Raw genomic sequence first — 15,522 nt, forward strand, 5'->3', positions numbered from 1 at the left:
AAGGAGACTTCTGTTGCAGGGGTATAGAATATATGGAGGTTATTTAAATATGATAGCATTGTCAAGCTAAAAGAGGAGCCAGATTATAAAAAACTTTAAATGCCCATCAGGAGATATTATATTTGATTCTCAAAGTAACAAGGAGCTATTGAAATTCATTGAGGATAGATTGACCTACATCTGCTTTAAAAATTCATTTTAGTAATAAAATAGAGAAATTAATGGAGTGGGGAGAAATTTAAGGGAGAGATACCATTTGGGAAACTGTTGTAATAGGCTAAATGTTTTTAAAATGAAAATATATGAAAACAGAATAGAAAACCAAAAAGTGTGAGACAATGCAAGTATGGGTGTATGTACATATAAATTTAACAAATCTTGTGTAGACTTTTTTTTTCTTTTCAAATATCTTGATTATTAAGGGAAAAAAATTCAATTATAATGTAAGATCACAATTGAAAGTGACTAAGACAAGATCCAGAAATGCTTTTCTTCACAACTGAGTAATCATAATCCTTTTCTCACTAAATTTGAAGCCCTTTTTTGTGGTAATGACTAAAAATAACTCTTCTCTTTAAACTCTGATTGCTACTGGTTATTATATCAAAAATATTGTATTTAAATATCCTGAAAGCATTAACACAGCATCTAAGTTGCTAATTTATATCCAAGAAGAGTTTAGGTACTCTAAGAATTTGGCTTAACATTTTAATAAATAGATTGGATGGTTGAGTAGAGAGAGCACTTATGTTTGTTGATGATACCAAGTTGGCTGGAATTGCTTGCACTCTGGAGGGCAGGACTAGAATCAAAAAGAATATAAACAACTTGGAGGAGAAGTCTGCCTCGAATGAGATGAATTTCAAATAAGAACAAACTTTCTATTTAGGACAGGATAATTAATTCCACAAATGCTGTATGATTAGGAACTGGCTACATGGAATATGACATATGGAAGAATATTTCTGAGAGACAGAGTGGAACACATACTCATGCTGTGTCTGTCTATGGCCAGACTAATGGACTGTGACACATCTGAACCATTTATCTTGGCTGATCAATCTGGATCACTCTATGATAGATTTGACTATGGTGCATCTGAGTACCCAGATTGCCAAACCCAGAATGACTCTGTTGTGTAATGGTCTGTTTATTTTAAATATATGGACAGACATCTTTGTGAGATCATGAAAGGGAATTGGCTTTGGAGAGAAGAATCAACTTTCATGTTAGTCAAATCTTTGATTACTCACTGTTTGCAAAGCATTGGGAAGTGATACTTTTCTCTTTGGCACCAGTGAGAAATTGGCTGTAGCTCTATGAATTCAATTTGATTCAATTGGCATTTAATACTATTTAATACCATTCATACCAGAATAAGCTGTTCACCTGAAATCTCAACTCCATGTAGTTTGACTTAGTTTTTCATAATCAAAATGTTTTTAACTCACCTTTAGTATCTTCTCCCCCTCTTCTTAAAGGGTAGAATGTGGAATGTTATTATCTTTCCAAAGCTTGCTTTTATAGAGGGCTCAAAATATCCCAGTAAATCCATTTTCTATTAGCATCTCTGTTTGACTTCATGGAACCTCGAACCACCATACCCCCCTACTGGTTACCACCTGGTATCCTGCCTTTTGCCTTCCTTTTGTATGGAAGCTCATTGAGGACAGTGGCTCTCTCTTTTTTTCTCATTTATATCTCCAGCCACAAAGTCTGGTACACAGTAGTGTTTAATATATGGTTTTTTTTTTTGTTTTTTTTTTTTTTTTTAAATTGACTCTGTTATATGCAAGGCTCTATGGTAGATATGGGGGAATACATAGATATTTTCAAGAGAATTTTCAGAAAATAATTACTTTCTCTTCCAGCTATGCAAATCCTATTTTTTCCACTTATCCCCAAGGCTCACCTGAAGTCTTATCATCTCAACAGGAACAACAACAAAATACAACAACAAAACTTCTTCAGGCCTATTAGCTTTCTTTCTTTCTTTTTTTTCTTTCTTTTTTTTTTTTTTTTGACATTTCAGAACTTACATCATCTATAATTTCCATCCTAATATGACAGTTTTGTATAGTACTCAACCAATTATTCAGGTTATTATAGTATCTATACATAATAGACTCTATCTTTGTCTTTTTCAATTGTAAATTAGCTTTCTCCACAACATTACAATGCCTCTTTTCTCATCCATTATAAAATAGGTAAATAAGAGAGATGGAGATGAAAATGAAAAAGAAAAAGGGAAGTAAGGGGAGAGGGAAAAAAGGAGAGGAAGAGAGAGATACATATGGTGCAGTGGGAAAAAAATGCTGAATTTGCGTTTGCACAGTGTGTATACAAAACATATAATAGGCTCTCTTTCTCTGTATTTCTCTGTTTCTATCTACATGCCTCTGTCTTTCTGTCTGTCTCTCTCTCACCCCATTCCTAGCCCTTTGTTTTTCTCCCTTCTCCATAATGGAAAAAAGTACTGAGCTTGGAGTCATAAGAATTTGATTCCAGTCTGCCATTTCCCATGTCATAAATGTAGGCAAGTCAATCAATCTTCCTGGATCGGTTTTCTGATCTGTAAAATTGAAGAGGTTAGGCTAACCAATGTCAACAGTCACTTTCCATCTCTTGATCTCTGAACCTGTGATTCTATGAAAATTTGTTGCTGCTGCTAATGACAATACTATAGTGTTTTATGTTTTTATTATATCTTCCTAATTAGTTCCTTGAAGATAAGAGACAGAGGCAGTTAAGTAGTACAGTTGATGCAATGCTGGGTTTCAGACATTCAAATCCAGCCTCAGATACTTACTATCTTGTGTGATCATAGGCAAGTATTTAACTTTTTTGTCTCAATTTCTTCAAATGTAAAATGGGGATAATAATAGTACATACTTCCCAGGGTTATTGTGAAGATCAAGAGAAGTAATATTTGTAAAACACTTAGAACAGCAGGCATTAATAAAAGCTTGTTTCCTTCTTTTCTTCATTATACTTCTGTATCTTAGTGGTGCCCAGTTTAGTTGGGCATTGTTTTTCATAGTTCTCAGTTTGATTGGTTAATGAGAAACAAAACTTCAACCAAGCAATTGATAGATCTAATTATAAGAAAGGTCATTTTGTTGGACACTCTCTAGGAAGAATGTCATGAATTTATCTTTCCTTTGAAAAGAGTGGAGGTTACCTTTAATAAATCAATGAAATTTTTAGATTCATAAAAAAAAGACACTATTAAAAAAAAGCTTTAATAAAATGGTTTCTTCATCTGAAGGCTTTTAATTTTATCTGTAATATGTCAAGTCTTTATGATATATGTTGGTGCAGCAAGCATCTATAGTCCAATAATATTGACTCTCAATCTTTCTATAACATAGAAAGCTTTCAAGAATTTCTGTGACCAAAAAAGGGAAAAAAAATCACCACTCCTTCATCTTTCTGCCCAGAGGACTTCTCCAAACTTAGCTTGGTTAGTCTCAAGAAGACTATTATACATTGGACCATTTGACTAGAACAAAAGTTTTCCAGAACAGTAGAATATATCAGAATTCATCTTCTCCTGACATAATCTTTAGGGATGCAGAAACCATCAAATACAGATAAGGATACAGAACATTACAGTAGGATTTTGGCAGGAAAAAAAAATCTGGCCAACTATAATTAAATGGCAATGAAAAACCAATCTATCAACAAGCATTCGTTAAGCAGCTATTATATTGCAGGTTCTTTATGGCAATGCAGGGTAATCGAAAGGAACTCTAAGAAAAGTTTCAGGGTACAAGTTTGATATTTTTTAATATTAAGAATTAATATTAACTATTAACAGACACAGATGTGATTGAATTGAAGTCTGTAACTTAAATACTATAAAACCTTTCGGTCCTCAGTGAAAAATCAGCAAAGATTATTGTTTTATTGTTTTGCCATATCCTAAAGTTTCTTGGTAAATTTAGTTTGGCTTCTTAGAATAAGGTATTTAAAATGGGTTATATAAAAAAGAAACATTTTGCCCAATATTGGCAGAAAAAGCAGAAACAGTAAATAGGAAGATTCACCACATCCATTTCTATTTTGTAGTCCTGCACCTTTAGAGTGTTTATTCTCCCTGATTTATGTTATTATGTTAATTAGATACTACTTTGTTAAATTCCTAGGCCATGGAAAGTGTGACTGTGGCAAATGTAAGTGTGATGAAGGATGGTATGGTGAAGCTTGCCAATACCCAACTAATTGCAATCTTACAAAGAAAAAAAGTAATCAGATGTGTAAGAATTCTCAAGATACCATCTGTTCTAATGCAGGTAAGAATTTTATTTTTCCTTATGAATATAAAATTTTCCCCTGTTAACTTGAAGACTTTAATAATTATGTTTTTGGGTAAAATACTCAGCTTTATGCCTTTTAATGGAAGTGTGGCTGTGGAGAAATGCTGAAGCACCAAGTAAGAATGTATTTTCCTGAAATGAAATTCAGATAAATCAATAGGGGAAAAAATGTCATGTTGTTGAAGCTCACAAGATTGACATATATTCCAGTTGTTTCAAATGCTTTCTTCATGCAGGATATTTACTGGAAACAAAACCTTGGCAACATTTTATGTAAATTGCCAAAAAGGAGTTTCAATGCTGGATCTTTTGGGAGGGATTTATGTAAACTGACAATTATTTTCTATGTTAAAGATGAATGCTTTCGATTTCTACCTTAACATCAGTTAAATCTATTGTGATCTCAGACTGATAACTTGTTTCACTTGATCTTTTTATAAAACTTAGGGAAAGATCATAAGTAACAGAGTAGGATATAGATTTTTTTGTTTGTTTTGACAAAAATACATCATAATGTTTAGAAGGCATTTGAAAACATTTTTCAGAGATTGATGAAAAAGTCACTAAGATTCTTCACTAAAACAGAGTGAGAGGAAACATTTGCAGTTTCTGCTGACTTGAATGGTCTTTACAAGTATAAACAAAATTATCCACCCTTTATTTTCCTGTTCTGGCCATATCATCAAGAATCACATATTGGTTCTACAGAGAAAATAAGGTGTTACATTGTCAGCATTTGGAGGGTGGGAGTGTATGTTTTGTGTGTACTGGCTGAGCCGTTTCTGACGCAGGGTTGAAACTTTGTCACAGGATCTTTGATTCTTACAAATTGCTTTGTGTGGATTAACCTGTGGAAAGGAACATGGGAACTAAGTTAGAGAGAAAGCATGTCCAAAGAGAGTTGTCATTGGCTCAGGGAGAGAACTTCATTGGTCCTGGATCACTTTGTATTGTTACTGTTATTATCAAATATTTACCTTCAGCATTAATTCCAAGCACTTATTTCCAATTGCTGGCTAGACTTTTCTGTATGTATATTTCTACTGTAATCTCAAATTCTACTTTATCATTTTTCTATTAAAAACTTTTTTTAATCATTTTGTTATTAGCACCAACATTCTTCCAATCAACTCAATAACTTCAAATTTTAGAATTGTGTAAAAGAAAAAAAAAAAAAAAAACCTGAAACAGTAGAAAGGAGAGCAGGGTACAAATCTTATCTATGCTATTTAATATCTTTATGATCTTGAAAATATAATTTCACCACTCTATGCCTCAGTATATTTGTCTAGAGAATTATATCCAAGATCCCTTATACTCTAAAAACCTACAATGAATGAATGGATAGATGTATGGATGAAGCAAGCATTTTAGGTGGTTACTATTTGCTTGTTGCTGTTTAGTCATGTTTTTCATCCTTGTCCAACTCTTTGTGATTCCTTTGGAAGTTTTCTTAGCAGTGATACTGGAATTCCTTTTCCTTCTCCAGCTCATTTTACAGATGAGGAAACTGAGGCAGACAGAATTAAGTAATTTGCCTACAATAATACATCTAGTAAATGTCTGAAACCAGATTTGGACTCAGGAAAATTGGTTTTTCTGACTCCAGGCCTGGTGCTCTATTCATTGCACCATCTAGCTACTTTGTACCATCCTCTAAATAAATCTTGTATTATCTTGCTTCCAAATTTTGCATGTCACTCTGGAAATACTCCTTATTATTTTTAAGATCTCTTCCATACAGTCCTAACAATTTTCCTTCCAGTTTTCACATATATTCAAATTACATATGTTTCCCTTCCACAATACTGATTTCTTGTTAATTAGCATGTTATTGGGATTACACGTGATTCTTATTTGTTAAATTTACACTTGGAAATGCCAATATTTTTCTTCCTTTTGAAATACAATATTATTTATATTCACTTTGTTATTCATTATGAGAATTAATCTATCATCTATCATGTAGCTGCCAGTTGTAGTATTTATATGTACTAGAATGGTTAGATGGATAGATGGACAGATATGGAAACTAGCAGTTGGAACACCTATAATTGGTTTGAGATTTTATATTTTTTTGAGAATCGTTCAAAATTGACAAGTAATAAGCACATATCTTTCCTTTACTTCAATGTTTTCAGGTACATGTCACTGTGGCAGATGTAAGTGTGATAATTCAGAAGGAAATGGACTAGTTTATGGGAAATTTTGTGAGTGTGATGACCGAGAATGCATAGATGATGAAACGGAAGAAATGTGTGGAGGTATGTATATTTAAAAACCTTCAAAATTACTTAAGAGTTCTGCTTTTTCATGTATTGTGCAATTATAAGAAACCATGTTAAGGTTCATTTTATTTTTCAAGCTTATGAACTATGAGTTATTAATTGTATATGTACTTATATTTATATATGAGCAACATTTCAATTGAGAGAGGTAAAAGCTAGTGCATTTCAGTACAGATAAAAGAGATGTTTAAAAGAGATGCAAGGTTACTCCTAGCATAAAGACAAACAAGGCAACCTAGATGGATAGGTCATTGAAACAACTATCACATAAAATGAGTTCTTCTTTATCTTTACTTTTTTTCCCTCTTCTTGTCTTCTCTTCTACTCTAGATCTTTTCCTTCCTTTCTTCTCCTCTGTTCTTCAATCTAAACAGTGTTACCTAATGGTATGTTTTGTAGGGATCATTGAAGATCAATGTGTGTACTTAATTTGAACTTGGCAAAATATTTCAAGTAAATACACCATATAGACTATTCTGCACATTACTCATAAATGTCTTGTTTCCACTAATTTGTTTTTTGACCCCTGGTCATACCCTCAGCGATTTAGTATATTGCTATAATGATATATTTTCTAATCTATAGCTTTTTGTGGCTATAGATTATGGTCATCCTTAGCAAGCATAAAGTTAAGTGAAGAACTAAGGCAGATACTTAGATATAGCATATCTAACATACTTTGCTTAGGTTTATTTGCCTAAATCTTCCTTTCAGTCTAATGATTGTTTACTTCTTGGATAGTATTTGAACATGATAATTGTGTGTGTGTGTGTATGTGTGTGTGTGTGTGTGTGTATGTGTGTATGAAAAAGAGAGCAAGACAGAAATAGGCAGAGACAGAAAGAGACAGAGACACAGAGAGATTGACCTCATTGTTTCTGAGTAGTCCTGATCTCTAACCATTATATAGAAAATTGTTTTTAACAGTGACAACTCAAAAATCACAGAAAAGTCAGAGGAAATGATATCACATTAGAACAAGTTTCACTAGCATTAGTAATACATATTCTTGTTTCCTCGGCTCTTTTCAGGTTTAATTCCTGTGGTGAACCAGATGCTCTTCCTGTACATCTGCTTCCTCCTTTCTCCTTGGTCTCTTCCCTTCTCTTCCTCCCCCTAGGAAAAGTCCTTCTGTTAGATTTTCAAGCTAGTGACCTAAGTTGGCTGTAACCCAGGCATTCCTGTTCAGGGACCTAGTCTAAATTCTTTGAACAGTTCAACAGATTCGCACACACAAATCATATATTTGCAGTCTTACTGTTTCTTTATAGTTTAAGAAGATAAAGGGGATAAAGGGAACAAAAATGTCTGGGGACCAGTAGCAGTCTCTTATGCTTGAGTATAGTTGCCTCATTGATACCTAGTGAAATGTAGATGTTAATTTTTACATGTAAATATAGAATTTCCTTTTGATTTGTGTCATCAGTAATTATTTAGCATTTGGTTCATGCATTCTATTATAACTTATAATATGAACAATTTATAATTATATTTTATTATAAATTTCACTACTGATGTTTGTATGTATGTATATGTATGTATATATATATGCATATATATATATATGTTTATAATTTTTTCAGGTTAAGGGTTTTGATTTTATGTATTGTTCTTATTGATAGTTATTATGGTAGCCTTCATCTTGTCTCCTGTAGTTAAATAAGATCTTTTTACCTGCTAAAATATTTCTACCTGATAAGCTATTTTGTTATATACATTCAAAAAAGGATGGCAGCCAACTCATGATTAGTGCTCAATTAGACTGACAAAATGGTGTGTTTTCTGGGCCTTTCCCACCCAGTGGCAAGCATGCTGTCTGATTAATAGGAGTCTTGCCGACAGGGATGTCCTGGACACCAATTCTGTCCTATCTCCCACTTCCTACCCAATCTCTACATTCTCCATCTGCTCTCCTACCACCTGTCCAAGCTGTTATAATATAGAATTTAAAATAGTCTCACAAGTAGTTTTCTTTGAGCTGTGAGGTTTTTGTGAGTTTTACAAAGGGATTGACAGAAAGTAGAAGGAGATAATAGAATGATAGAGACCCACATGTAAACAACTTTCAGAAAATGCAGGCTATATGATTTAAAAAAAAATATAAAAATGTTGATAGAATAAAAAAATGCCATCACATTTATAAGAAGAAAAATTCATATTCTAGAAAAAGTTATACTAAGATCTTCTAATAAAATCCAAAGGAGGACTAGAGGTCTGGCTACCTCAGTATGTAGAAAAAGTGATAAGAAGGGGCAACACTCTTGGTTGGGAGAGTTAGAAGTGGAAGAGGATCATAGAAGTATGAAAGAGAAAATTAGCAAAACATTGCTTGGGCAATTAGAAGTTTGGGGGAACCTGAACAGAAATTAAAAGGGAGATTGATGTTAATAGAATCATGGACATAGATTTGGAATGGATCTTGATGTTCCCAAAGAAGTTGTTCAGTTTCTTAAATTCTACAGATAAAGAAAAACATGTCTAAAGAGAAAAATTTTAAAGATTATACAGATGGTGACGGACAGACCTAGGATTCAAGTCCCAATCCTCTGCCTCTCAATGCAGTATCCTTTTCACTATATCACAGTATACTGAGCTTAGACAATTGATTGAAGGTGGGCCTGGTTATATGGAATCTTATTATTAACTAATTGTCTCTTCAATATAACATATGCAAATGAAAGCAAGAGACTGAAATGAGCACTAAATGAGCACTAAACTCTTACTGAAAATAATTTTTCCATATGTCCGGAATGGCTAGGTAAAACCCTAATCAGCTCATAATGGTCTAGGCATTAACAATATGCCTATGAGTAGTACAGTTTAAACCATTTGTTTGGTTCCAAAATCAGTACTAGTAGATGCTAGCTCAAGAAATGTCATATAAGAAAATGCTTTGGGAATCATTTAATTTGGTGTGTTATTTTTAAGTCTAAAGATAGAATAATTTGCACAATTCTCTATTTGACTTTTTGTTGCCCATATGTGTGTGTGTGCAATTGTGTATATGTGAATGTAAAATCTCATTTATCTGAAAACATGAGGTGAAAAGGATATTTGGTTTGAATCATCTCCATACATGATTGCCTCTATTTTCCACTTAATTTGGGGGCTGTAGATGACACCATGATGTGTTGGCACATTTCATTGTCAGAAAATAAGCTGCCTTAACTGAGAAACTGTAGATATTGTTTTATTTTATAATTCCATATATACATATATATGTGTGTATATACATATATGTACATATATGTATATGTCACAAGTGGGCTAGGATGTTAATTCTGCTTTTTAAAGTTGCTTTCTGTTTTTTTCCTCCTCACTGTATAAAATTCATTTTGGGTAAAGGCCATGGAAAGTGTTACTGTGGAAACTGTTACTGTGAGGCTGGTTGGCATGGAGATAAATGTGAATTCCAGTGTGACATCACCCCCTGGGAGAGCAAGAGAAGATGTACATCTCCAGATGGCAAAATCTGCAGTAACAGAGGTGTGTCATTCATGTACTCTACTACAGAGATGAAAACAAAGCCAGTAATTGCTGATGATACTTGTCTTTCTCAACCCTTCCCCCTACCCCCACCATATTTCCTTTGGTGAAGAAGGATGTCTGTTTTTAAGTCATTCATATGTGATGCAAATCAAAATGTACTCTGTATTTAATTTCCAGTTTTTTTTTTCAATTTGATAAAAAACAACACAGAGATAAGAAACTTCCTTTCGTTATTTTAGCTTCACTGAACAAGCAGTAATTTCTTTGGCCACTGTCCAAAACTGGCACAGTACAATTCAAAGGCAATTCATGAAGTTAGTTCTGTTTAAATATTGTTTGATGGATGCTATAGATGATGGTATAGAAGGATGAGCATCTAACTATTCTGAAGTCATTTAGAAAATGCTCTCATCTTAATTATGGGGAAATAGAAAGCTTGAGTCATATCCAGAATGGATGTAGACTTATTTCACTTTTAGATTTCAGCAGTGAAAATGATCTCCTGAACATGATATAAATGTATAGATAGAAACATAGAATGTCAGGTTAAGTATTAGGATCCAGTTATATTGATATTATTTTAGCAAATAAAGTTAGAAAGATCTTAGGCAAGAAATATTTCTTTAAACATTATTAGAAATGAAAGACAAATTATGGTAGGTGATATTCATCCAGATGCAGTTTTCTGCAGGATATTGAATGAAACAACTGGGGGCATTTTTACCAATCTCCACTGCCATCTCATTTCTCTGCTTGCTGTGTACCTAAGGAATCTGACACATTTTAAACTTATTTTCCCTTATTCTGCTATTATTAAAATGGTGATATTTTAGCATTTGAAATTAAAACAGACAACAGAGCAGGGAACCTCCACTTATATATTAACATATTATACATTAAAGTTGATCAGCATTTATTAGTATAGCATATGCTGAGCACTGTAGATACAGATAGAAAAAAGTGATGTAATTTCTTCATTCAAAGACTTAATATTCTAATTGAAGCAGACAACACATGAAAGAATTTGGCTAAAAGGAGGAAGGAAAAGCCTAAGTTACACTGTAGAATATGGCAAGGCACTGGCACTCTAGATTCTCTCATGGTGGAGACACAATAAAAAATGGACATATTTTTAGGGAGCAGCACAAATAAAAATGTTATCTGCACAAGAATCTTGGATAAAATAGATACACATACATACAATATTATGCAGATTTTTTTTTTCTGTCTGGATTTCATCTATAAAATAAATCACCTTTTCTTTCTATTATTAAATTGATATTTTTCCTGTCCAACTCTTTTCTTAGGCTATACAACAAAATATCAGCACTATGTATTGGTGATTCATAATGCTAGAATAATTGTGCTACTGAGCCTAAATTGGTATCTGCCAGTGAGAATGGAGAGGAGGAATTATAATTGTTGGAGAAGGGTCATGAGACTCACTGTCCTAGAGCAGTAGATTAAAAGTTGCAGAGACTATTTTTTTTTCTCAGAAGAATAGACAAATTATATCAGTTTCATCTTTTACCTTTTATCTACCTCAGCTAGGTATTTTCTGGCTTAATTATGCAGCCTGAGATCAGATTTGAAGTGAGTCTCAGAGGCTGATGCCCATATGAAAAATTTCCACAAAGCCGGTGCTTAGAAAACATGATGATTAAGTGGCAGATTTAAGAGTTTGAAATTAGAATCACTGGCTCCAAAGCAAATGAACTTTCTTCTGTACTTCAGCAATATATTGAGTTTAATCATTCCACATGTAGTAATACATTGCATCACTATATGTGTTGATACAATGTATCACTATAGTTTAAGATTTGCTGTTGTATATATAACAGGACACAGGTTTTTTTGTTTGTTTTTTTTATCTCTGCTCTAGAATTTAAACTGTTTTACTCCTTCACATTATTTGGTATTTATTGAATTAATAAATGAAAGAAGAAGATAAAACTGTATATGAGTATCTGTTTTATTTCATATTATTTGATTCATTACAATATTTTACCTATCAGGATCTTTTGGGACTCTTACTTTTTCATCTGTTGTATGATTTGCAAATTTGATAAAGATGCTATTACTTCTTGCAAGTCAGTGGTAAAAGTGTTAGCTAAGTTCCTTTATTTCTGTAGGCCTGTTTCTTTAATAGTAAATGGCTTTACATTAAATGGCTTCTGGTGTTCCTTTCAGCTCCAAATTTGTGAGCTTAGTTAATGGTATTATGTTAACTGTTACCAGTCCAGGTACATATCCCTGACCCTTTCCTCTGGAGATCTTTTTTCAATTTAACATTAAACTGTTAAGACTAGTTTTGGGGTTCAATGTCAATGCTAATCTAAATCTTTCTAATTTTACTATCATCTATTTTGTATCTATTTTTTTTATGTTTGCTAAAGTCCCGGCAAACTGTACTGACACTTCCCTGATTAAGCAATTTGGGACCCTATTTTAATTTTTTGTTATTATTATTATTTTTGCTGAGACAATTGGGATTAAGTTACTTACCCAGGGTCACACAGCTAGAAAATGTCTGAGGTCAGATTTGAACTCTGGTCCTCCTGATTTCAGGGCTGGTGTTCTATCCACTGTGCCTCTTAGCTGACCTTGTGACCCCATTTTTAAAAAAAAAAGGGAATCAAGTTAATCTGGAATTATATGTTCTTGCTAAAATCATTCTAGTTCTTTGTGAATAATTCTTTCCAGAAATTTAATAAAGAAAAATTCAACACCAATGACCCATAGACTCACTCTTTCTATTATTATTCTTGTTTTTTTTAATTAAATTTTATTTTTATTTTCAATTCCAAATTTATATGGTTTTGTGGACCATATAAAGCCAGTGAAATCATTTGCTAAGGTGCCTGCAAGAGATGATAAACTGAAAGTCAGCAACAATTACCTACTGCTTGAGTTCTCTAAGTTGATAATTTTCTATGGCTTGTGAATGATATTATAAATATCCAAATTGCCCTTGGCAGAAAAAAGGTTCCCCACCTTTGCTCTACTTCCTTCCCATTCATTAAGGAAAATAAGAAATACAGTACCCATTATGTTTTCTGTAGCCATCCAAAACATATTTCCACATATTTTGAGAGGGGAAAAAACACCAAGAAAAATAAAGGAAAATCATATGCTTCAATCTGCACAGTGATTCTCTTGTCAGTCTCTATCTGGAGGTACACAGTATTTTATCATGTGTCCTTTGGAGTTGTGGTGGATCATTATATTGATCAGAGTTACTGAGTCATTCACATTTAATTACCTTTACAATATTGCTGTTACTATGTAGATTGTTCTCCTCCCAGGTTTTTCTGAAGCTGGCTCATTATCATTTCTTTCTTCATAATAGTATTCCTTCACATTAATATACCGGAAACTTTTCAGCCATTCCTCAGATGCTGGGCATTCTCTCGGTTTCCAAAATTCTTTGTCAGTACAAAACAGCTACTATTAATGTTTTATACATGAGTTCTTTTCCTTTGACTTTCTTGTTGTATAGACTTAGTAATAGTTACATCACAGAGTATGCATAGTTTTCATAGTCCTTTGGGTATAGTTCTAAATTGCTTTCCAGAATATTTGCACTAATTCACAACTCAACCAATGGTATATTAGTGTTTCTATTATTAGGGTACCTATATCCTCTACAGCATTTATTTATGTTTTTCTTTTGTGCTTTGTTAGTTAATGTGATAGGTATGAGGTGGTACCTCAGAGTTGATTTAATATGCATTTCTCCAATTATTTGTGATTTAGGATATTTTTTCCATATGATAATTGATAGTTTTGATTTCTTCTGAAAAGCTGCCTTTTCATATCTTTTGATTTTGGTTCTTAGAAATTTGATTCAGTTCTTTATATATAATTTGAGAAATGAGGCCTTTACCAGAGAAACTTGCTCAAAATTTCCCCACTCTATTTCCTGCTTTGATTCTATTTTTTGGCTGTATAAGTTTTGTTTGCAAAAACAAACAAACAAAAAAAACCAAAAAAAACCAAAACCAAACCTTTTAAGATTTATGTAAGTAGAATTATCCATTTTTATCTCTTATCCTCAATATCTCTTGTTTGATTATAAACTCTTTCACATCCATTGGTTTGACAGGTAATTTCTTCTGTGCTCCCCAAATTTGTTTATATCACCCTTTTGTCTAAATTTTGTACCTATTTTAAGCTTTTCTTGATAAATGATATGATATGTTGCTTTATGCCTGGCTTTTGCCAGATTACTTTCCAAATTTCCTAATAGTTTTTGTCTAATAGTTCTTGCCCCCATAGTTCCAGTCTTTGGATTTATCAAATGCCAAGCTCATCTGCTGATTCGCTTCTGTATATTATGCACCTAATTTCTTCCATGAGTACTACTATATATTTATGTAGTACTAAATTATCTTAATGAATACCACTTTGTAATATAGTTTGAGATCTGAGACTGCTGGGTCTCCTCTCTTCACATTATTTAAAAATGGATTCCCTTGATAGTTTTGGCCTTTTGCTATTCCAGATTAATTTTGTTATTATTTTTTCTGTCTCTAAAAAAAAATTCTTTTTTAGTTTAATTGGTATGACACTTAATAAGTAAATCAATGTAGATAGCATTTTCATGGCTTAGCCATGAGCAATTAATATTTCTCCAAATATTTAGATGTCTTTGTATGATGAGTGCTTTATATTTATGTTTATATAGTTCCTGTGTGTGTGTCTTAGCAAGTAGACTACTAAGTATTTACAACCTTCCCTCACTTGTATGTTATCACCTCCCTGATGTCATGGTCCTCTTTGGGAATGACGGACAAAATAGCAACAACTGTTGGTAGTTATTTTAATTGGATTTTTTTTCTGTTTCTTTCTGCATAGTTTTATTGATAATATATAGACATGGTAATGATTTGTATAGGTTTATTTTATATCCTCCAGTTTTGATAAAGTTGTTAATTGTTTTGTTGGTTTTTTAGTTAATTCTGTATGGTTCTCTAAGTATGCAGTGAGCAATGGTTTTATTTCCTCATTTCCTATGTTTATTCCTTCAATTTATTTTTCTTGTCTTATTGTTATAGATAGAATTTCTAGCACAGAACTGAATATTAATGAATGTTCTTGATTCATGGCTGATCTGATTGGAAAGGCTTCTAGCCTATCCCTATTATAGATAATGTTTGCTGTTTGATTTCTATTAAATTCTTTAAAGAGAGAGAATTATTTACCTCCTCTATTCTTGAGGTACTTCTGAGTTCCTTGATCTTTTATTTTTCATAGAGAAAGATAGAGTTCATGATGTATGTCCACCAGTTTTCAGTATTCAAAGCTTTTTTCAGTACCCAAAATTCATCTGTACTAGCTAGTTTGTTTTATCTATCTTGAACATTAGGCCTCTACCTTCTTTGATTCTTCTCTTTTTCACAATAGAAGTTAATATCAAATAAACA

The 15,522-nt window shown here is 32.7% G+C and overlaps 1 protein-coding gene across 1 annotated transcript in view; it reads left to right on the forward strand.

Moving 5' to 3' along the window:
* Positions 1-15,522, forward strand: part of ITGBL1 (integrin subunit beta like 1) — a 372,203-nt gene that overhangs the window by 163,155 nt on the left and 193,526 nt on the right. The window contains exons 3-5 of the mRNA XM_074299468.1: positions 4,149-4,295; positions 6,461-6,583; positions 9,953-10,093. Coding sequence (XP_074155569.1) covers positions 4,149-4,295; positions 6,461-6,583; positions 9,953-10,093 — 411 coding nt within the window. The remainder of the gene's footprint in view (positions 1-4,148; positions 4,296-6,460; positions 6,584-9,952; positions 10,094-15,522) is intronic.

This window comes from Sminthopsis crassicaudata, chromosome 3, assembly GCF_048593235.1.
Source record: "Sminthopsis crassicaudata isolate SCR6 chromosome 3, ASM4859323v1, whole genome shotgun sequence".
Lineage (NCBI taxonomy): Eukaryota > Metazoa > Chordata > Mammalia > Dasyuromorphia > Dasyuridae > Sminthopsis > Sminthopsis crassicaudata.